Source organism: Anabrus simplex, chromosome 7, assembly GCF_040414725.1.
Source record: "Anabrus simplex isolate iqAnaSimp1 chromosome 7, ASM4041472v1, whole genome shotgun sequence".
Classification (NCBI taxonomy): Eukaryota; Metazoa; Arthropoda; class Insecta; order Orthoptera; family Tettigoniidae; genus Anabrus; species Anabrus simplex.
The window spans coordinates 118,887,572-118,911,847 of NC_090271.1; the positions used below are offsets into that span (position 1 = coordinate 118,887,572).

At 41.4% G+C, this 24,276-nt stretch overlaps 1 protein-coding gene across 1 annotated transcript in view; it reads left to right on the forward strand.

The window, feature by feature from the left end:
• The first annotated feature begins 4,285 nt into the window (after window positions 1-4,285).
• The window catches only part of LOC136877737 (clavesin-2-like), a 51,995-nt gene continuing 32,004 nt past the window's right edge, over window positions 4,286-24,276 (forward strand). Inside the window, exons 1-2 of the mRNA XM_068228729.1 lie at window positions 4,286-4,381; window positions 10,890-11,139. Of these exons, the coding sequence (XP_068084830.1) occupies window positions 4,286-4,381; window positions 10,890-11,139 (346 nt within the window). The remainder of the gene's footprint in view (window positions 4,382-10,889; window positions 11,140-24,276) is intronic.

A 24,276-nucleotide genomic window follows, 5' to 3' on the forward strand; every position in this document is an offset into this window, starting at 1 on the left:
GCTTATTAATTCGGGTTGTTAAGGCTACACGTTCTGACAGATTATTATTGAAGTTATCTTGATATACTTCTCCTTCAAGAGCACGGAAATGCATTTATCTTACGTAGAAGATACGTATCAATTCAGATTATATGCTGAAAATATATCACTCTATCGAGTCTGGCGACAATATTGTCAAAGTAAATAACAAATTGTTAACTGCAAAATGTCTTATTTATCAGATTTAAAGTGTAAAAGAACACATCGTTTTTGCTTGTTTCAACAGATTTTTTGAAAGGGACCGTTTAAAAATCTCAGAATAAAAGATCAAGGAAGAAGAAAATAAAAATGAATTGTAGCATTTATATTCACAAGTATTTTTACCTCCTCCATGTATATCCTCCTAACTGAAAATAGAATAATATATTTTTAAAATGTTCTAAATAAACCGGCACGTCAACGAACCATAACTTAAGATATGATGAAAATCTCAAACAGGAAATATCTTATAGTTGTAATTTCCATGGGGTCAATTCTTGTTCTCTTCCGACCCCGTGGGCATTAGGTTTGCGAAGCCTAGAGAGATGTTCATTTTCACGCTCTTCGTGGTCTCTCCTTTTTTTTTGCCAATATCTTCATACTCTGAACTGTCGGATTCCTTCCTTCTTCTCGTCTGATCAGAGCGAATGGTGTCCGGCTCCAAAGCTAAATGGTTAGCGTGCTGGCCTTTGGTCACAGGGGTCTCGGGTTCGATTCCCGGCAGGGTCGGGAATTTTAACCATCATTGGTTAATTTCACTGGCACTGGGGCTGGGTGTATGTGTCGTCTTCATCATCATTTCATCCTCATCACGACGCGCAGGTCACCTACGGGTGTCAAATCGAAAGACCTGCATCTGGCGAGCCGAACATGTCCTCGGACACTCCCGGCACTAAAAGCCATACGCCATTTCATTTCAGAGGGAATGGTTATGTACCTAAATGAATGAATGAATGAATGAATTAATTAATTAATTAATAGGAGTACGCCCATCCCCTAGTTCCGGAATTAAGGGAGAGAGCAGTCTTTTATTGCAATTTGTTCAATTTTGATACATGCCTTACATTTTACATTTTCCTCTTATATTTGTTTAAATTTACTAAATATAATTTGTTACGTCCTAGACGTTAACAATGCTATATTGTCTAAGACAACATGTATCTTAAACTTAAAGCAAAAATGATAATTATTAAACATACAGTCCTTCTCTGTGGTGTAGTGGTTAGCGTGATTAGCTGCCACCCCCGGAGGCCCGGGTTCGATTCCCGGCTCTGCCACGAAATTTGAAAAGTGGTATGAGGGCTGGAACGGGGTCCACTCAGCCTCGGGAGGTCAACTGAGTAGAGGTGGGTTCGATTCCCACCTCAGCCATCCTGGAAGTGGTTTTCCGTGGTTTCCCACTTCTCCACCAGGCGAATGCCGGGATGGTACCTAACATAAGGCCACGGCTTCCTTCCCTCTTCCTTGCCTATCCCTTCCAATCTTCCCATCCCTCCACAAGGCCCCTGTTCAGCATAGCAGGTGAGGCCGCCTGGGCGAGGTACTGGTATTCTCCCCAGTTGTATCCCCGACCAAGAGTCTGAAGCTCCAGGACACTGCCCTTGAGGCGGTAGAGGTGGGATCCCTCGCTGTGTCCGAGGGAAAAGCCGAACCTGGAGGGTAAACAGATGATGATGATGATGATTAAACATACAATGTAACTACTCACCTCGCAGCAAACTAACAACAAAACACACACTTCTACTACACAGCGCCAACGGCCGTAGCCGTGTTGAAATACCGGATCCCGTGAGATCTCCGAAGTTAAGCAACATTGGGCGTGGTCAGGAGTTGGATGGGTTGCCACGCGCTGTTGGTGAGGGGTAAGGGAATGGAGGAGCGGAAAGGAACTGGCCACCCTACCGCACGTAAACTCCGGCTCAGGAACACCTCTGCGGAGGTTTGGACCTGCCTTCGGGCAGAATAACACGTACGTACGTACTACTTCACAGCAGAAGTAATTTAAATAATTGTAAATACCCACCTTTCAACAGATACTACATATTATCTAAAAACTTTTCAGGCAAGACACGAAAGCGCCTTCACAGGCATTTAAAGAGCCTTTTCAGGTGTAACATACTATTCCAATGCTTGCTTAAATGTCACCATGTATCTTACATTTACTATTTTTGACGCAAGTATTTGTTTAACAGTAACATACTTTTAGTTAGTGCTAATCTCTTTTCATTTCCTTCTGCCACATACTTCTTACAATACAAAAAACTCTGCTGTTCTTCCTGGAGTGATCCATTCTTTATTTAACAATTTAGCTATTGTATAAAATTCCTTCTCTCTTTCTACTTTTAATTTATATTCATCACTAAAATATTTAGTTCTCAGTGCATCAGTTCCCCTACATACTCTCAATAGGTGAGCCTCTTTCATTATTCCTCCACAGAATAAACAATGGTTTTCATTATAGTTCTCTCTGAAACCCTTATTTTTATATATCCCCATTAGCCACCACACCACATCCCTTAGTTCTCTATTTGGGAGTCTTTCTTTCCTTATTGACATATTTTGAATAATTCCACAAAATTCTGATAATGTTCTTTTGTATGTACCTGTACTTTTCCATAAAATAATAATTACTGAGCGAGTTGGCTACGCAGTTCGAGGAGCGTAACTGTTAGCTTGCATTTGGTAGACAGTGGGTTCGAACCGCACTGTCGGCAGCCCTGAAGATGGTTTTCCGTGGTTCCCCATTTTCACACCAGGCAAATGATGGACTACGGTCGCTTCTTTCCAGTACTATCCCAAAAACTTCTCTGAGTCAGTGCGACATAAAACAAAAAATTAGCTTAATTACCACCACTTCCCATCCATTTCAGTCGGTACTGAATCCACTATCTTGGGTTCTGACGAACTAACTGAACGCACCAACGAGTTCGATATTATTATTATTATTATTATTATTATTATTATTATTATTATTATTATTATTATTATTATTATTACCTAGAGGGCGGGCTGGTGCATTGATTTAGCCATTTCAACCTAAGTGTCCCAGGTTAAATTCCTGGTGACTTCGGGTGGAATTTTCACTTGAGTCAGTGTGTCGTGGCAGAAAAGCTATCCAGCCTTAGGCGTCAAGTCCTACATTTCTCCTGTACCGACCTCATACGAACATGGGAAGGTGATAAAAATGAATTGGTACTCAGAAATAAGAAATCTGTATATATCCAATTTGTAACACACTTGTGTTTTTGAAAATTACAACACCATAAAGAAGTCATGAGAACAAATTCAAAAGTATTCTTCATAGTACCAGTACTAATAGTGATATGCACGATTAAAGTTTCAGACTAATACACATGAAAATATCAGTATTTTGTGAAACTTCTTCGAGCCACAATGAAATCTACTAAATTATACGCTGTGGCCTTGAATCAAAGAGGCCTTGGTTGTTTCCCTGGGAAATTGGTTGCTTTTATGCGAGTCCACACTTCACTGATGCTGGCTACCGGAGGACTTTGACAGGTTAGTTCTCCATGGACCACACCTCATACATGAAAAATAAGCGTCATGTCTGACAAACTACTACTACTACTACTACTACTACTACTACTACTACTACTACTACTACTACTACTACTACTACTGCTAATAATAATAATAATAATAATAATACTATTAAACCATTTCCTAGATGGTAAGGCCGTCCCTCAGGCCAGGGAGATTTGTTACGGTGAAGGAGATATCCGTCTCCCAAATACAGAGGCGTAGAGCCACGGTAGAGTCGTGGCCATCCGTCCTCTGTTCGGTTGGCCGGTCGGAGTGCAGAGCTGTCGGACCACAGACCAGCCGAGACCCACTCTGCATCTGCCGACCGTCTGGCAAACCAGCAGAGCACAGAATCCATATATACTGCTCTTCAAAGAAAGCTTGAACATTCCTGATGAAATGTTTCCGGTCGTTGTCTTGTAGCAATATAGTGTCAGGAGTGCGCTGAAGGAATAATATGACTTCTGCACCTACTATTTCCCTGATGTACGGGTTGCTAGTTTACGTAGCAGCCGAGATCGTGAACGATACTCATAGGTGCCTAACGCCATAACACCTGTATCACGCTGGACAGTGTGCATACTGGATAACACCGCTCACTACAAAATCGTTTAATGCATACACGGCTATCATTGTACTCCAAGTTAAAGCAGGACTCGTCCGAAAACATGCGAGTTGTCAACCTGCACGACATCGTACGTGTAACCTGTGACGTCCATGGTCCATGGTCAAGGGACTTCACCGCGAAGGAGTGCGTGCAAACAGTCCTCTCCAAAGTAGACGTCATCGGGCAGTGGAAGTAGAAGAGCTGCACGTTATGGTAATACTTGTAGTGAAGCTGTACGATCCGTCACTGCAATGTTGACGAAATGCCTTCCATACTGTGGTATCGTCACAGTTCGTGATCCACTGCTGGATTTTCGATGCGTCCGGTTGTCTTCAGTCCACTGTTTCCACGCTTGCGTCCCCCTGTTGGTGGGGGCGGTAGAATAACATCCACGGTATCTCCTATAACACTCGTAAGAGGCGATTAAAAGTGGCCCCAGGAGCTCTTAACTTGGGAGCTTGGGTTGGCAATCACGGGGCCATTAGCTGCGTCCTGCCATTGCTTTCACTTACTTTTGCCACGCTCCTCACTTTCATCTCTCCTATCCGACCTACCTTGATCAACTCTTGTTCTTCTCCGGCCCCAATGGTGTTAGAGCACTCGAGGCCTAGGGAGTCTTTCATTTTCACGCCCTTCGTGGACCTAGCCTTTCTTTGGCCGATATCTTCATTTTTCGAAGTGTCAGACCCCTTCCATTTTTCCCCTTTGATTAGTGTTAATAAAGGATGGTTGCCTAGTTGCAGTTCCGTTAAAACAACAATCACCACCACCATCACCTTCCACACTCGCATCACTGTTGTAGCATCACGTCCAACGCGGGCAGCAATATTGCGTCTGAAAATACACTTCACGCAGGCCGATCATTCGTCCTCGTTCAAACCCTGTTGTTTGTTTATACTGCATCATTTTAGCGCGACAAAATATAACTTAACTCTTTACAGCCTGTTGACTCTGACACACTAATTACTTGACTCCTCAACAGCCCTATATTTGTAGTCTACCAAGACAGTCCATGCAAAACCACTATACAATTCTAATCACTTGCTTGTCATACTCTGCTTTACCTTGACTACAATGTTCATACATAATTCTAGCAAATCAAAGTCACCTCCGTACAGGCCATGAAGGCCCATGGAGGAGTGGAAGGTAAAGGCTTCCACCATTGTTAACCTCGGCACGTGATGGGGTAGAGTGGTTAGCTCTACCCCCGGCCGCCTTTGCCCCCAGGAATTAACCTGGTACTCATTTTTGGTGTAGGCTGAGTGCCATATGCACCTCCGGAAGTGTAAATCTCGTTTCTTAAATATTACGACTTCCTGACGGGGATTCGAACCCACGTCCTTCCGGGCGAACCGAGCACGCCTTTACCGCCTCGGCCAGGCAGCCCCTTCATACATAATTCTACGTTTCTTGATGGTGTTGCAGTTTTCATAAACATGAGTGTATTGAATTCAGTTCGCCTTCATCCTCTTTTTTAAATGTTTTAAAAATTATTTTCAAACTTTGTAATAGCTGTTTTAAGAAATGGAGTGTTAAGGTGAGATGAAACATAAATGAGCGACAATTACAGTTGGTATTAGTTCTACATATTTAGATAATCATGCTACAAAATAATCTGATTTTTAATAAATTGGAGTGACTTTGAAGATTATTAATTGATTGATTAGTATCTATCCCTATTTGAAATTATTCTATGGAAACTTCGGCATTTTCAAACCCAATCGATAAAGCAGGCTGTGGTTTCCACGAATTACTGAGAGAGCCTCATTTCTTATGTTGTGTTATGTTAATAGCCTTGTCAGAATACGCCTAAATACGACAGCTTACTTTGTTTGTTATACAGATTTTCTTTGGATGAATATTCACAATGAATTTCTTCAAACCTAATTTTTATCATTTGCCATTTTCAACGAAATATTCCACAATCTACTAAGCGAATAATATTATAACATTTTTCAGTTCTTTATAAGAATGAAAATGAGCCACAGAACCAAAATGTTATCAAGAAACATACCCATCATCTGAATTAGACGCATTTTATTTCAAGGTCTCAGAAATGTACAGTATTCGGGAGATAGTGGGTTCGAACCCCACAGTCGGTAGCCGTGAAGTTGGTTTTCTGTGGTTTCCCATTTTCACACTAAGGAAATGCTGGGGCTGTACCTTAATTAAGGCAATGGCCACTTTCTTCCCACTCCTAGCCCTTTCCTGTCCCATCGTCGCCATAAGACCTATCTGCGTCGGTGTGACGTAAAGCAACCTGCAGGAATGTACAGTACATGAAGTACCGGTACGCAGTTTATATCATTTAACTGAAAAAACTGCATAATTAGAGTGAATTTGAGCCTTTTAAAAATGTAAACTAAATTATAAAATTTAATGCAGTGAAATAAAATTGTATCATCATCATCATCATCATCATCATCATCTGTTTACCCTCCAGGTTCGGTTTTTCCCTCGGACTTAGCGAGGGATCCCACCTCTACCGCCAAGGGCAGTGTCCTGGAGCTTCAGACTCTTGGTCGGGGGATACAACTGGGGAGTATGACCAGTACCTCGCCCAGGCGGCCTCACCTGCTATGCTGAACAGGGGCCTTGTGGAGGGATGGGAAGATTGGAAGGGATAGGCAAGGAAGAGGGAAGGAAGCGGCCGTGGCCTTAAGTTAGGTACCATCCCGGCATTCGCATGGAGGAGAAGTGGGAAACCACGGAAAACCACTTCCAGGATGGCTGAGGTGGGAATCGAACCCACCTCTACTCAGTTGACCTCCCGAGGCTGAGTGGACCCCGTTCCAGCCCTCGTACCACTTTTCAAAAAATTTCGTGGCAGAGCCGGGAATCGAACCCGGGCCTCCGAGGGTGGCAGCTAATCACGCTAACCACTACACCACACAGGCGGACATAAAATTGTATGCCTTCCTTAAACATAAGGATATAAACGTAGGGCCCGGATTTTTTAAAAATGCATATGCGCATATGCAATTGCATATTTTGACATATTTTGAGGGTTAGTGCATATTCTAGACGTAACAGCATATTCCGGTATATAATGTCTGAATTTAAGGATAATTACAAGAACTACTAAAATAAATCTGTTTTGTACATCACTAGCTAGTTGCCTATTTTATGTGCATCCCTCGCTAGTTGGTATTTTCGACTGTCTGTGTAACGGCACTTTACTTTCACAACTGACAATGGCAACAGATAGCTTAGGTGTGGGTAGACAGGCTGGACTTCACTGAATTCCTTGGTCAGGACAGAAGTATCTTCAGTTCACTAGTTACGTTCCATTTTAATGCCCTGCATCTCATTTCTAAAAGTGTTAGTTTTTCAAAAATGCCTCAGGAAAAGAGCAGCAGAAGAGATTTACTAAATCAGTGGGTGTCGGGTAATAGGGACTATTCAACAGATGGTGTCATCGTGTACTGTCAAGTTTGTTCAAAGGAAGTGAAATGTGAAAATAAATTTCAGCTTGAACAACATTCAAAAACAACTGCACATATTAAAGCAAAGGAGGAGAAGAACAGCACACCACAACAACTACTTCTTACACAGGTAAAGCCCAAGTCCTGTAGTCTTAATACATTTTCAAATGATCTTTGTAGGGCTTTCGTATGCAGCAACATTCCATGGAATAAATTAAACAATCCAGTTCTGCGATCATTTCTCGAGAAATATTGCGTAAATCAAAAAATACCAGATGAATCAACTCTTAGGAAAAATTACCTACCTCCGCTATATGAATCTACCCTGGAATTGATCCGTTCTGATATCGGAAGGAACTGTGTCTGGATATCGGTGGATGAGACAACGGATTTGTGTGGCCGTTACATAGCAAATTTCGTGGTTGGTAGATTACATCCAGACGAACCCGGTAAGCCACATCTTCTTGCTTGTAAAGTACTAGAGAAAACCAACCATAGCACAATAGCAAGATTTGTAAATGATTCTCTGCGACTATTGTGGCCATCTGAAATTGAGACTAATTGTTGTAAAGTGCTTGTACTGCTCACAAATGCAGCTTCGTATATGTTGAAAGCAGCAAAGGCCCTCCAAGTATTTTATCCAAAACTCATACACGTAACCTGTTTAGCGCACGGATTACACCGCATTGCAGAAGAAATACGCGCACAGTTTCCAGCTGTTAACAATTTAATTGGATGTGGGAAGAAACTGTTTCTGAAAGCACCAGCTCGTGTCCACCTCTACAAAGATTGTCTACCTGAAATTCCTTTGCCACCTGAACCTGTCCTGACTAGGTGGGGGACATGGTTATCTGCAGTATCATTTTATCAGTAAGATTTTAAGTGAAAGAAGTGGTTAAAAAACTTGAAGATGAACATATTGCGTGTGTCCGTGATGCAAAAGGTGTGTTTGAAACCGCTACTGTTTATCAAGATGTGAATTTCATTCATGCACATTTTTCTGAACTTCCAAAAGCCATTGAGAGCTTAGAATCTTCTGGTACTCCCCTCCATGAATCACTTGATCTCGTTGAAAAAGCTGCATCTTCGTTGAATTACGCTCCAGGCGAAATTGGAGAGAAGATTAAATGCAAGTTAGAAAAGGTGTTGAATTCGAACCTAGGACTGAAGAAGATTAAGTTAATTAGTCAATACTTTAGTGGAACTAGGGTATCCTTGCCAGATGTATGCTCCGAAACGTTGGTGCCCACGTATAAGTACTGTCCAATTACGTCCGTTGATGTAGAACGATCATTTTCAGCCTATAAACTCATTTTGACGGACAACAGACATAGTTTGTCTCCAGAAAACATTGAAAGACTACTAGTTACCTATTGTGATGCTTCTTTTTGCATTAAATGATACCTGTAAATAGGTAAGTGAATAAAATTGCATGTTTTTAAGAGCATATTTCCTTATTTTCCGTGCATATATTGTAAATTTTTAGTGCATATTTGCATGCATATTTTCAGGTTTTTAGTGCATATAAATCCGGGCCCTAGATAAGCAATATATCATGTATTCAACTCCTTTCCCTAATCCCCACTTTGCCAGAGGGTACATCTAATATAAACAATAAAATGTAGATCTTAACTGTAAAACAGCAGATCGACTGGCTTGTCATTTTCGCTAGTTTTCCAAAGGGGAAACGACATGCCATTTAATTGTTAAAGTGTTAAAATGTAATTGCCATAAATATGAATCTATACAGAAGCAAAGGAAATGAGTAAATGTAACATTTATGACGCAGTCAACGTGGAGGTCGTAAGTGTGTTAAAAAGTACTCCACCGAGCTCGATAGCTGCAGTCGCTTAAGTGCGGCCAGTATCCAGTATTCGGGAGATAGTAGGTTCGAATCCCACTGTCGGCAGCCCTGAAGATGGTTTTCCGTGGTTTCCCATTTTCACACCAGGCAAATGCTGGGGCTGTACCTTAATTAAGGCCACGGCCGCTTCCTTCCCAGTCCTAGCCCTTTCCTGTCCCATCGTCGCCATAAGACCTACCTGTGTCGGTGCGACGTAAAGCCAATAGCAAAAAAAAAAAGTACTCCATGGATTTTCTGTGATTTGTCATGCATTTTCGGTATAAGAAATATAGAATTCATATAGCTTTCTGTAAAAAATTGTACCCTCGAGTCTGAAAGGAATATAAATAGTTCCCCTTAAAAATGCTTTTCGTAAAAGGAAATCACTAATCTTAAGCAAGACCGTGGAGGTTCAGTAAAGATATAACAGATGCCAAAAGATAGATCTAAAAGTTTCACTCATCTGGACAAGTTTTAGATATACCGGGTGTCCCTGAAAAATATTTATAAGTCTGACGCGCAATTCATCCTTGTTAATGAACAGGAGAACTGCCCATCACAGGAAATGCTGGAAACCGTGATTTCGATGCACCAATCGGTTGCTGTCACATGTTTTCGCATGCGCATCCCCGCATCTCCCGAGTATGTCACTGTGCTATTACGAGCGAGTGCGTGAGAGGAGCAGACGTGTTTAATGACCAGTTGAATGCAACACAAAATGGTGCTCACGATAAAACAGTGCATGTTCATTGTCGAGTCTTATGCGAATCACGATTTGTGGAAAACCTCTGCGGAGCGGTTTGTGCAAGAGTTTAAGACTGGACGTGTTTTGAAAAAACCATCAGCAAAGTCTACAATGCAAAACATGGTGGCAAAATGGCGTGAAACGGGCTGTGAATCGAATAAAAACCATAACTATAAAAATAAAAAAGAGTTTGAACACCAGAAAGCTTCGCTCGAGTGAAGGAAAGCTTGGAACGAAGTGCGACGAAATCTCAACGCCGTTTGTCTGTGAAAAGTGGGAATTAAAAGATTGTCGTGTCGAAACATTGTCAAAAAGGACCTGCATCTGTATCCTTGCAAATTTACTGTTGTGCATGCGTTAAAGCGTCCAGACGAACCTTCGCGTGTTGAGTTCTGTCGGTGGTTTCTAAGTGAAGTGGAGTCAGGACTCTTGGATCCTCAGCTTTCCATTTCTTCAGATGAGGCCATTTCCAGCATCTTCTGTGATGTTCATTAACGAGAGTCAGTCCTGCGTCAGTCCTATTTCCGGGCCAGTTTGACTTTGCCCACCCGGTATAAGAACATAAACTCGTTAATTTTAACTTTGGTGAGATTGGGCACTCCTACTTGCCTAACATTGCAAGGATAAATATATTTCTGTTGTACATAAAAAGAATAAGTGAACGAAATCTACGACACTAACATGCTCTGTTTCTTATTTTCATTTTAGAGCAGTTTAGTCATGCCTGCCGATAATATGTTTCCTGGTCTGGGCTTGTCAGCCCACCAGGCAGACCCCCTCGTCCTGGGTACCATGGCGGGCCAGAAGCCAGCGGAGACTTCTCTGTTAAGTTCGCCCAGTAAACCTTCTCCGACGGAACAGCTGGCACCGGAGTGGCAGCAGCGAGCAGCTGACGAACTCAATGAGACCCCGGAGACAGCTCGCCAGGAGCTCGAGTCCTTCCGCAATATGGTGGCAGGTACGTAAACCTAACGCAGTGTTATTGTTACTACTTCCCTTCCATTACTACTGAAGATAGTGCTTTATACATTGCCCAAAAAAGAAAATTCGTCACGTCCTTAGAACGCATAGTGGGATGGGGACTGGACTATTACAACAGTAACATGTCCTATTTATTCAAAAGAGGGCTCCATTATTATTCGGATGTTTGGGATTTCGAAGTGTCTATCAAAGTTAGTCTGAGTCGCAGTCATACAGGGTGTATCAGAAGTACAGTGACAAAAAATGATGCAATCGGATTGGCGGAGAAAACTTTTGTTTTCGAGAAAATGACGTCACGTCGTTACTTCCGGGCGCGTGATTTAAATTGCCGTATTTACTATGCCAGAGAGCCAGCCACTGGCTGTTGCTGTGCGTCAGAGGAGAGAGGGAAGGGAGGGGAAGTGTGAGACAGTGGTAATGCTCGGTGCGAATGCACAAGTTTCCCGTTTGTTTCGCATAGTCGCTTCCCAGCCGCAGTAGGCAGTGTACAGTTTGTTATGCACACATTTACTACTGTGCGAACCCCGTAGAAAGAGAAGATGTCCTTGTACCAAGAATACAGACAGCTTTCCAGGTCGTTTGCGACACACCACACATCCTGAAGTGTCCAAAGGTCACTACTACACCGTTATGGATTGTGTATCGAAGTAGGAGGAAGGGCATATTGAACATCTATTTTAATCAAACCATTGGGCGTATAGTTTCCTTCTTCTTATTCTTATTCTTCTCTATATATTTAACCTCCATGGTCGGTTTTTCCCTCGGACTCAGCGAGGGGTCCCACCTCTACTGCCTCAAGTGCAGTGTGCTGGAGATTCAGACTCTGGGTCGGGGATACAACTGGGGAGGCGCCGAGGTGGTCTCACCTGCTATGCTGAACAGGGGCCTTGTGCGGGGATGGGTAGATTGGAAGGGATAGACAAGGAAGAGGGAAGGAAGCGGCCGTGGCCTTAAGTTAGGTACCATCCGAGAGATAGTGGTTTCGAATCCCACTGTCGGCAGCCCTGAAGATGGTTTTCCCTGGTTTCCCATTTCCACACCAGGCAAATGCTTGGGCTGTACCTTAATTAAGGGCACGTCCACTTCCTTCCAACTCCTAGGTCTTTCCTATCCCATCGTCATCATAAGACGTATCTGTGTCGGTGCGACATAAAGTCAATAGCAAAAAAAGTAGAAGTTAGGTACCATCCCGGCATTTGCCTGGAGGAGAAGTGGGAAACCACGGAAAACCACTTCCAGGATGGCTGAGGTGGGAATCAAAGACACCTCTACTCAGTTGACCTCCCGAGGATGAGTGGACCCCGTTACAGCCCTTGTAACATTTTTTCAATTTCGTGGCAGATCCGGGGATCGAACCCGGGCCTCCGGGGTTGCAGCTAATCACACTAACCACTACACCACAGAGGCGGGCCGTATCGTTTCCTTCGTTCAGTATTTCATTCCATTCACAATGTTGAGTGAAGAAATACACAATAGTGGGGCGGTAGCGTTGCATCTTCAAACATGTTAAATACATTACTGCGACCAATAGACGAGAGAAGAAATGATATCGTGCATTACTTGACTGACAAGTGTGTCTTAATTACATTATGTTCTTGTACTGTGTGTGCAGTTAGGGCTGTTTGATAAACAAACTGTGGATATTGCCCGCAAGAGACAAGAACAATCCTGTGCGAGTCGAACGAGGAAACTTATGCATACGCGCGGGGCATTATCCCTGTCTCCATCATACACTCCACTCTCCCTCCCGCTGGGCTGAGTGACTCAGACGGTTGAGGCGCTGTCCTTCTGATCCCAACTTGGCAGGTTCGATCCTGGCTCAGTCCGGTGGCATTTGAAGGTGATAAAATACGTGAGCCTCGTGTCAGTAGTTTCAATGGCACGTAAAATAAGTCCTGCGGGTCTAAATTCCGGCACCTCGGCGTCTTCGGAAACCGTAAAAGTAATTAGTGGGAAGTAAAAAGTAACATTATTAACATTAACTTTCACTCCCTCCCCTTCTCTTCCATGAAGCATGGCAGCAGCTTGTGCTCTGGCATAGCAAATACGGCGAGTATGTCAATTTGAAACGCGTGCCCTGAGGTAACAAAGTAACTTCATTTTCTCGAAAAGAAACATTGTCTCCACCAATCCCATCTCACTATCGTTCTTAACATAATACGAAGGGCATCCCTGGTTTTGTTTGTCAGTATAGTTTTGATACACCATGTATAGTAAATAGATAGGCAGAACTCTATCTCGTAGTATTGGTGCTAGTGAAGCCGGAAGCTTGCGCCCGCCGCCATTTATGTCACTACAGATACATACCGGTAAGTTACTGTGCTGAAGCTTTGGTTTCTGTTGTTTTAAGCACATTTCGAATATTAATTAATTAATTAATTTATTTATTTATTTATTTATTTATTTATTTATTTATTTATTTATTTATTTATTTTGCTAGTTGCTTTACGTCGCACCGTCACAGATATGTCTTATGGCGACGATGGGGAAGGAAAGGGCCAGGAGTGGGAAGGAAGCAGCCGTGGCCTTAATTAATGTACAGCCCCAGCATTTGCCTGGTGTGAAAATGGGAAACCACGGAAAACCATTTTCAGGGCTGCCGACAGTGGGGTTCGAACCTACTATCTCCCGAATACTGGATACTGGCCGCACTTAAGCGACTGCAGTTATCGAGCTTGGTAAATAATTTTTCAGCAGATTACATAGTGACATAATAATGAATACCTGCGTAGTGCTTAAGTGTAACTTTTCCCATTCGCGAAGAAAGAAGAAAAGAATAGGATTTTCAGTACACCGATAAGTGTCTTACTTCTGCTCCTCAATACCTGTTGAATAGTTATTAATATAATTACATATACCGGCACTTACTATTAGTGATGCCTACTTATGTAGGAGACAGGGACCACATACTTCTGACTTACTTGTTCATGTGTGCAGATTTACTAACAAGGGTACCTTTACAATCAATCAATACTGATCTGCATTTAGGGCAGTCGCCCAGCTGGCAGATTCCCTATCTGTTTTTTTTCCTAGTCTTTTCTTAAATGATTTCAAAGAAATTGGAAATTTATTGAACATCTCCCTTGGTAAGTTATTTCAATCCCTAACTCCCCTTCCTATAAATGAATATGTGCGCTAATTTGTCCTCTTGAATTCCAACTTTATCTTCATATTGTGATCTTTCCTACTTTTAAAGACGCCACTCAAATTCGTCTACTAATGCCATTCCACGCCATCTCTCTGCCGACAGCTCGGAACATACCACTTAGTCGAACAGCTCGTCTTCTTTCTCCCAATTATTCCAAACCCAAACTTTGCAACATTTTTGTAACGCTACTCTTTTGTTGGAATTCGCCCAGAACAAATCGAGCTGCTTTTCGTTGGATTGTTTCCAGTTCTTGAATCACGTAATCCTGGTGAGGGTCCCATACACTGTAACCATACTCTAGTTGGGGTCTGACCAGAGACTTATATGCCCTCTCCTTTACATCCTTACTACAACCCCTAAACACCCTCATAACCATGTGCAGAGATCTGTACACTTTATTTACAATCCCATGTATGTGATTACCCCAATGAAGATCTTCCCTTATATTAACACCTAGATACTTACAATAATCCCCAAAAGGAACTTTCACCCCATCAACGCAGTAATTAAAACTGAGAGGGCTTTTCCTATTTGTGAAACTCACAATCTGACTTTTAACCCTGTTTATCAACATATCATTGCCTGCTGTCCATCTCACAACATTATCGAGGTCATGTTGCAGTTATTTAGGTAGACAGCTCACGGATTATATTCCATACTTACTTCTACTGTAGTACGTGAAAATGTCCCCTCAAATATGAACGTCCTAAAGCCATTGGGCTAGATATCCAGGCATTCTACAGAGAATCGGGTTTGAAAAATGTCAAGTGCCTTATGTCTACTAAACGTCAAGGAAGTGGCAAGCGGGCGCGTAGCTCATTCGATAGCGTCGGAGTCTAGACATCGAGGGATCGACGTTTCAATTCGAGCTGGGTGCATGTGTTTCTTTCTCTTTCTTGTGCTTTTTATGTTTCATTCTGCCTAATTCTATGTAAGAATATTAGGAACAGTTTGGAAAAATTTGGGGAGGAAATGAAAAGTTTAATTTCGCTTTGATATGCCAATTACAAATATTTTCAAATTCATACCAGACATGTTTCGTTTTTGAGCCCAACTTTTGAACCATTATACATGTTATTACCTCGGCTATACGTATAATGAAACATATCAACGGGGAAAGAGGAAGAGACAACCATGCAGGCAGCGGAAATTGAACCAGTGATGCTCTTATTACAAGACTCGAGCACTGCCCAGTGAGCCACGTGCTCGTTTGTCATTTCTCTAACGTTCAGTAGTCACAAGTCACCTGGATAAAGCCTGAATATCTGGCCTTTGGGATATTTTTATTCGAGAATTCACCTTGAGGAAGACTTCTATTATTATTATTATTATTATTATTATTATTATTATTATTATTATTATTATTATTATTATTATTATTATTATTATTATTATTATTCTGTGTGCCCTCCAGGGTGTGTTATTTTCCGCGGACTCAGCGAGGGATCCCACCTCTACCGCCTCAAGGGCAGTGTCCTGGAGCTTCAGACTCTAGGTCGGGTATACAACTGGGGAGGATGACCAGTACCTATGCCAAGCGGCCTCACCTGCTATGCTGAACAGGGGCCTTGTGGGGGATGGGAAGATTGGAAGGGATAGACAAGGAAGCTGCCGTGGCCTTAAGTTAGGTACCATCCCGGCATTTGCCTGGAGAAGTGGGAAACCACGGAAAACTACTTCCAGGGAATCAAACGCACCTCTACTTAATTGACCTCCCGAGGCTGAGTGGACCCCGTTCCAGCCCTCGTACCACTTTTAAAATTCGTGGCAGAGCCGGGAATCGAACCCGGGCCTCCGGGAGTGGCAGGTAATCACACTAACCACTACACCACAGAGGCGTAGATTATTATTATTATTATTATTATTATTATTATTATTATTATTATTATTATTATTATTATTATTATTATTATTAATCAGTTTACCGTCTATGATTGATTTTTCCATCGTACTCAGCGAGGAACCCCACGTTGCCATCAGCGACTATTGGGATAATCAGGCGTTCTATGATTATAAAATCGTAATGAACAGGACGACAAATAATTTAAAATAAAACACGGTATACTCCCTGCAATATAAGGATACAACCTTACTCTCTCTCCCCTGTTAATACTGAAGGTAGTGATTTATAGTTATTTTCTACCTGTTGGGTTAGATTCAGTGTCGCTAACCGTACAGTTTAGGGACCCTGCTTACAGATACGACGTCTTACAGTTCAATCGTGCACGTTGACATGGTTTTTATCTTGACTTACGAGATGTACGTATTGTCACTACCGCATTGACAAAATCACTAGAGTTACATTTGTGGGTACAACTAAAGCATATTTTCTTTTTCTGTAGGATTATAAACCTTTTTGGGTAATACCAATTAAGTATAATTGTGGCATGTACGAATAGCTCTAATGCATTTAATGATGTAGTTGGTATTAAATGACGAACGCAGCATTTTAATAATACGGTCCTTTTTTTCGTACAGTTTGTGTGTACAGAATGCAATTAGGATGTATGAAAAGCAAGAAAAATCTGCAAGAATTCCTCCAGAAAGGAAAGCAACATGACCTCCTCTATAAAGATAGTTAATTTGTAATGGAAGGAAATGTCGTTGTCAACCTAACCTTGTCTTCTCACGACTTTGGTACGGTTTGCAGATTTTTGTTATAGGAGTTGGAAGGAAGCGGCCGTGGCCTTAATTAAGGTACAGCCCCAGCATTTGCCTGGTGTGAAAATGGGAAAGCACGGAAAACCATCTTCAGGGCTGCCGACGGTGCGATTAGAATCCACTATCTCCAGGATGCAAGGTTTGCAGCCTTAGCTTATGTGTGTTCTTATTGACTTAAGGCATATGTGCATGTAATATATTTGCGTATGTGTATTATTACAGCGTGGTTTGACGTAAGTCCGACAAGTAATGGCAAATTTCAAGAAGGGAGCTGAATTATTTACACCAGGCAAACACCGAATTATACGGTTATAGCAATGCGTATACCAAAATAAGGGCAGAAATATATAACATTAAGTTAAATTAAGTGAGGGTGAAAGAGAGTGTGTATTTCCTTAATTCCTCATTGAGCTTGAGAATCGGCTTAATTATGAATATCTTGTTTGATCAGGGAATCCCCATTATTGATACATTGAGGTTAGTTTGTTGATGGTTATCTCTCGTGATGTTAATATGTATCTAGTCTAGTTGGCAACAGTGATGAGCCATTAAACAAAAAGAGAATCGGGCGGCGATATTTGCTTTTTAGTGTACAGCCATGCGTGATAAATACTATATTTACTTTTCTGTCGCCATTAAGGACAATGTAATATTGGCGAAATAATCACAAGGAAGGGGAATGAGCATTTTATATATTTACTAGTGGTTTAACATCGCACCATAACAAATAGAATAACGAGTGTGACGACTCTGTCTCGATCACGTTCTGTAGTCCAGGGCTTGAATGTTCTCTGCCACCTGCAGTGTTCCGTTCGCTACCAATCGAAACTTGGCCCATTATTCATAGCATTTGATACGGCAGTTAATTATTGATCGCTTTATTACATGCGCGACATTCCTTTAATGTTTTCGTAATACGGGTTTTTTAAAGTATACTATCGCCCGTACAGGACTTGTAGTGTGGAATACGCGGTTAAAATAAGCGTGTGAAAATGCCTTCGCACTGTGATGTTCCAGGCTAAAAGTCAGGGTACGCAAAAATTTTCCGTTAAGCAACAAACGTTTTATAGTGACCTACATTTTGCAAATGAACAATTTCATAATCATGACCATTCCACTATTAACGGTGAGGTAGTAGAAGTGCCAAGACCGAGGTGGAAGTTGGACCCTTCGGCTGTGCCACACATATTCCCCAAACTTCCAAAGCATATGTCACGGAAAATTTTGGTAAAAAAAAATCTTCATGTAAAAGGGTATTTCAGAAAAATATTTATTTAAAGTGATACACTGATTAATGAAAAGAATCTCCCTCCGAATTCGCCATATGTTTGCTCTCTATCATTATAGGACTCGCGTGATAAATCAGCTAAAATCAATTAAAATCACACTATTGTTTTCTTAACAAGGAAAACTAAATTTCTTAAAAGAAAAGTCAGCATTTTGGATGATACATTCAAGAATGAAACATAGGAAGACTGATGAGCTTGCTACGTAATTTCAGAAGACCCAATCCTTCAAAGCACACGTTAGCACCGACAGACTCGGCAGGAAACACAAGGTAATAGTAGTGTATGCCATTATTTATAAAATACGTTGAAAAATATCATAATACATTATAATAGTGAACTATTATTAGAAGCTCTTCTGTCAAAAAAAAAAGGCTCTGAAAGGATATAAACACTACATACGACATGAACATGGTGGTAAGGGATGCTTTACCATCACCATCTAATCTCCGCAACTTGTTGAAAAGCCTTAAATGCACTTATGCCATTAACATGCATTCAATGAATGTCATAACTAAACACAATTGACATGATGATGACAATGACAACAATAGGTTAGGTATCCTGATATTCGATGAGGTTAAATTGAAAGAGGAAATACGATTCAACGGTACGTTTTGAAAACTGATGGATATGTAGATTTTGACCCTCTCACATCTGAAGAATGCCAAGGGAAATTTTCAAACCATGGCCTCGTGTTCAAGTTTGTTACACTTCTGAAAAACTGGGCTCAACCTATCGCGCTGTATGTAAGCATAAATTCTACCCCTAGCGATATACTCTCTAAATTTCTTATACACGTAATTATTCTGTTAGGAAGTGCTAGGATTAAAATAGTTGGATTTGTGTACGATGGAAGTCGGTCTAATAAATCTTGACTAAGGAATTAGTGGTAAAACAAACAACTTTGCAGTTGGTTTTCCAAATCCTGTACATCTTTCAAGAACACTCTGGGTATTTTGTGACGTACTACATCGATTGAAATGCATCAGAAATGATTTCCATACCATCAGATTCACGTACTACAAGCTTGCGTATGAAAATGATAGCGGTGTGGGTTCTCCAGGTTTGAGAATATGCCCTAAACTCACCTCTTCCCACACCAGTCCCACCACTTTTCAGAAGATGAATGCCCGCTTAGCATTTCAGCTGCTAAGCAGAAGTATGGTAAATGTCATAGTGTTTTTCAGAGAAAACTGTACCGCTGGATCTGAAGGGAGAGAAGTTATAGTTGGAACGGTGAACGTAACCCCAGACGGCAACTTCTGATCCCAAACGTGGCCCGCCCTAGTGATAATGAGGGTTGTCAGTCGGTTTCTTTCCTCTGGACACAAGGGGCGCTTGTTGTTCAAAAGGCAAGTGATCGTTGTCTAGACAATGATTATCATATTTTGCAGTCTCCACATTATTGCATGAAGCTAAGTGAGAAGTAATACATTGCAAAAATATTAATTAATGAAGCAAATATTACAAAACTTCCAAACAGCGAACAAAGCAGGTGCGATTGTCTGAACTGAAAAAAGAGACTGACGTCTATCGTAATAGGAGGTGCATTGGCGACAGAATGAGAACTTCCGTTTTAAAGTCCACTACTGTCATAAATTAGCCCCTGCTGGGCAAGCGACGGGCCAGGAGATCAAATGTAAGCCGTTTTCTTTGCTGCTCGCTGAGGATCGGTTGCCGGTCTCAACTTTAGAGAAATCTCCACTAGAGGCATAAATGGCCTTGCTGATGCTACCAATGCTCGGACACCCAGTGAGGCTCAGTTTGCTGTTTGTGAAAAGTTAAATAATTGGTGTAACATGAATGAAAATATGAAGGACGCCTTTGATAGAACACTTGAATCTCTACGAACACTACAATGCACGATAGAATTTAGAGAGTACCTATAAAAACGTGGTTTCTCGTATGTACACAATTCCAAATTTACCAACAACTTGGAGCGACACTTTGGTGTTTTCAGATCAATAAGTTGTGATGACCATCCCTCTTCGGTGGAGTTTTTTCATCTCCACATGCTACAGTCTGTTTACGTCCCACTAAAATGCACTGCCTAAATGAGATAACTGCCAACCTGATATAGATGTACCCCTAACCTCATTTGGAAATCAGATGAAAACAATGCAAAAAGAAGTAGCAATACAGACATTATTGTGAAATTAGAAATTAAGCTGAACATGAAAACCGTGAAAAACTTACCTTTGAAGAGTCCCCATCACTCGGCTGGGAATTAGAACAACCCTTGTTTAACCACCTGAAAATGAGTGTCCTTCATTACTTCTGTAGTTACATAGTCTGCCACGCTAAAACTTTAACTAACTGTGACGCATGCATTAATTGAATCGCTTCAGAATAAAGTTGCATAACCCATTTTGTTGAAATGGAGTTAATGTTGGAAGACGTTGCATATTCCATACCCGATGGTGTTGCGGTGGTAGAAAGTCTAAATGTTTACTGTACAAAGAATTATGAAGCCGCTAAGTTGGCGGTCCCTAGAAAAACGTTGCATATAATTGACAATATGGCATTCACAAGTAGCATTTATGTGTCTGGAGGGTCCATAAATGTCATAAAAAAAGGAAAAAGAAGGTCGCTAAATATAAATGAGTGGAAGGATGTGAAAAACAATACACTGAGGAACAGCGGAAATGCATATATAGCAAGGTGAAATCTTATAAAACCACGACTGAAGCCTCCAAATGAAGTAAGTATAAAAACGTTTTCCATGAGGAAAATCAATACTATATGCCATATCCTACGTCATCATTAATGTAACACGTAATTGATTGTTTTAGGAACGTACCCGTTCTTTCATACAAAATGAGTGCCAGAAGGTTACTCCCGACGGGCGACGCCATGATTTTACGGAGCTTTATAAGATGAACTATAATGCTCAAAGCAAGGATCTCGCCGAAAATATGATCATTGACCATGTGCGTCGCCGCGTTGCAGGGGATATCTCCAGGAAGACTTGTTCATTTCGGTACTACGTTGTTGTGAAAGGTACACGATATTTGGCGTGTCAAAACACATTGTGTGTTTTTTTCGAATTTCACGTCGTCGCATGCAGATGCTACAAGTAAAATAAAGAATGGTGTGACTGATTTCGATGACGGAAATCGATGACGGAAATCGATGACGGATTACTCAGAGTAACAGACCACGAAAATTAAGTGATGGGTTACGAGAGAGTATCCGTGAATATATAAACTCTTTCCCGAGACAGCCTACTCATTATAGCCGCCATTCCAGTTCCAAAGACTGTTTGCATCCCGACTAAAGCGTCGCTAGAATGCATGCAATGTACTGAGATCAGCATCCCAATTCCACAGTAAAGCTTAATTATTACCGTGAAATCTTTAATAAAGATTTAACTAAGATTCGGTGTGCCACGATCATATTATTATTATACTTGTGATGAACTGTATATCCAGTTATCTGCAGAAAATGACGACGAACAACTCCGTGTGAGTGTACAAACTGAGTTGCATCACAGGAGAGCAGAGAAAGCATACGAAGCATTATATCAAGACATTGCTGTCGCTAAGGAAAATCCTTCAGTAATTGTACTCTGCGTCGACCTGCAACAGGTTCTGTATTGTCCTACAGTGACTCCCTCCAACAGCTTCTACCAGCGTCAATAATCATCTTACAATTTTGCAAACTGTAATGCCTCAGGAGCTTGTACGATGAACAGCTGGTATGAAAGTGTTGCAAAAAGGGGTTCAACGGAAATATCTTCGTGCTTATTTGGGTATGTACGCGAACATTATCAACCTTTAACTGCTACAGTAGGTCAGGGAAGGAAACTTATATTGTGGTCCGACCGCTGTGTAGGCCTGAAAAATAACTAGCGAATGGTAGTGATACTGCAGTACTTCATAGGATTTAAGATTTTTACAGAAGTTAATAAAAAACTCCTGTGTAGTGGTCATAGTTTTCTGTCGTGCGACAGAAATTTTTCACTGGTCAAGAAAAAGAAAGCGAGTCTGTCCAATATATATTTCTCAGCAATGGAAAAGTATTATTGAGACTGCTCGTCCAAGCAATCCATTTGTGGTGAAGGAGATGGATAGGGAACATTTTCTGGATTTTTGTATTCTTGAACAAAATGTGCAGAAAGACCCGAATTGTAAAATCAGCTCGGCACTATGGTTACAGGTATCTTCACATAATCCTTACTATTATTCAGTCGAGGAGAGGGCATAACATACTAGAACACTGGAGTATGTTCAGTACCGGTACTACTAAGCGCCAAAGAGGAAAAGGGAACATGTACGAACCACATCACATCGTTCCAGTTGAATAACTCCGTCCTGTATATAGAGACAGTCTTCCAATCAGTAAGGAAGAGAAGGCTGACCTGATAGCCATGAGTGACTTTCTAGAACCACAGTACAGGGAATTTGATCGCAATTTGAATGTCTAGGAACACTGGTCCATTTCATGCGACTTCAAGGTGAAACAGACTAGTTATAATTTCAGTTCCTCACGTCATTGTAGAAAGAATATTCACCTTATATTCTGAAATGTAAAACATGCAATGCAGCAGCACCGACTTTTTAGTTTTTTCAAAGATATGCAACGTACTTATAATTTTGAAGCGTATTATAGGTATATTCACTTAGAAAATTTAATTGGTTGGCCTCATGCATTATGAAAGAAGTATCAATAAAACAATTTAAAGTTATTTATAATGCATACTTGTGAAACATTTTGAGCAATATAGCTTTTACCTTCTCCTGTAAAGTACAGTAGATGAAATGGATTATGCGACGATATTCTGTGGAGCTATTCAAGTCACTTCAAGATAGTTCAAAAGAACCAAGAGAAAATACATTTTCGGCATTAACAAGACTAAGAAACTTTTGACATTACCTTCTTCTGTAGAGAAAACGGTAGTTTGGAGTTTCAGTGTACCAGACTAATCATGCTGGGTGGGGGGGGGGGGGGGGGGGGCGGACATATTTCAAAAGTGCCTAGTTACCAGTGGACTAGGGTGCAGTTGTGAACATGGGTAGGATATTATTCCACAACTTATTTTCTATTACTTCAGATGCCACTTTTTCTTCCAAATCAAAGAACTGACAAAAGAATTGCAGCCTGTAAATCCTCTAAAGCGACCCGAAGGGTGTCAAAGATTTTCAAGAATGAATTATTAAAGCGAAGTAAGATTCTGCATAAAGGGCTGTCGACGATGGGATATGAACCCACCATCTCCCGAATGCAAACTCACAGTTACTCGATCCCAACCGCGCGGCCAAATCACTCGGAGAACAATTTATAATGAATACAATGCACTACGACCGTTACAGACTGTAAGAAATGTTAAACGACGGCAGAGTTGCAAACTCATAGCTAGGAAAAGTCAGAGATCAGCACTGCAAATATCTCTACGCAGCAACACTGAAGCAGCCGTGGACGAAACACGCAAATGTTTTCGGAAGTCTGCCGGAAAGAATAAATTGTCCCAGTGTCTAATGTTTTATACGTAGGTCGAGTCATAAGTCATGGCAACTATTATTTTTATCGCGAACAGAAGACAACACGGAAAATCTACGATATACATTTGGAAACGTACGATATGTACTTGCGTATGATGCCACTAGATGGTGTATATAAACAACAGTGTGGGTCTAAGCATGCCCCCAAGTTCAGAGTGTGAGTGAGAGCGTCACAAAATGGAAGTCAACAAGCAGGAGCAATGATCGTACACTAAAATAGCAGTTCTCCGCGGCAGAATGTACGCGGGAAGCATTACGTGTGCATGCCATTACGTGGACAATGGTTTTTTCACAAAGAGGACATCGTAACAGCATTTCGGAGAGAGGTGTCACACGTTAACGATACACATGCAGCGAATGGTATTCAGCGCCTGCCCCACCGCTGGCAACGCACAGTGGAAACCTTGGGTGATTATTTCGAAGGTCTGTAACCAGTGGAGACCTGCCCTTTGTACGTAGTCTTGTGTATTTGCTGTCTATACCATAATAAAACAATGTTTACCAATGGCCTGTGT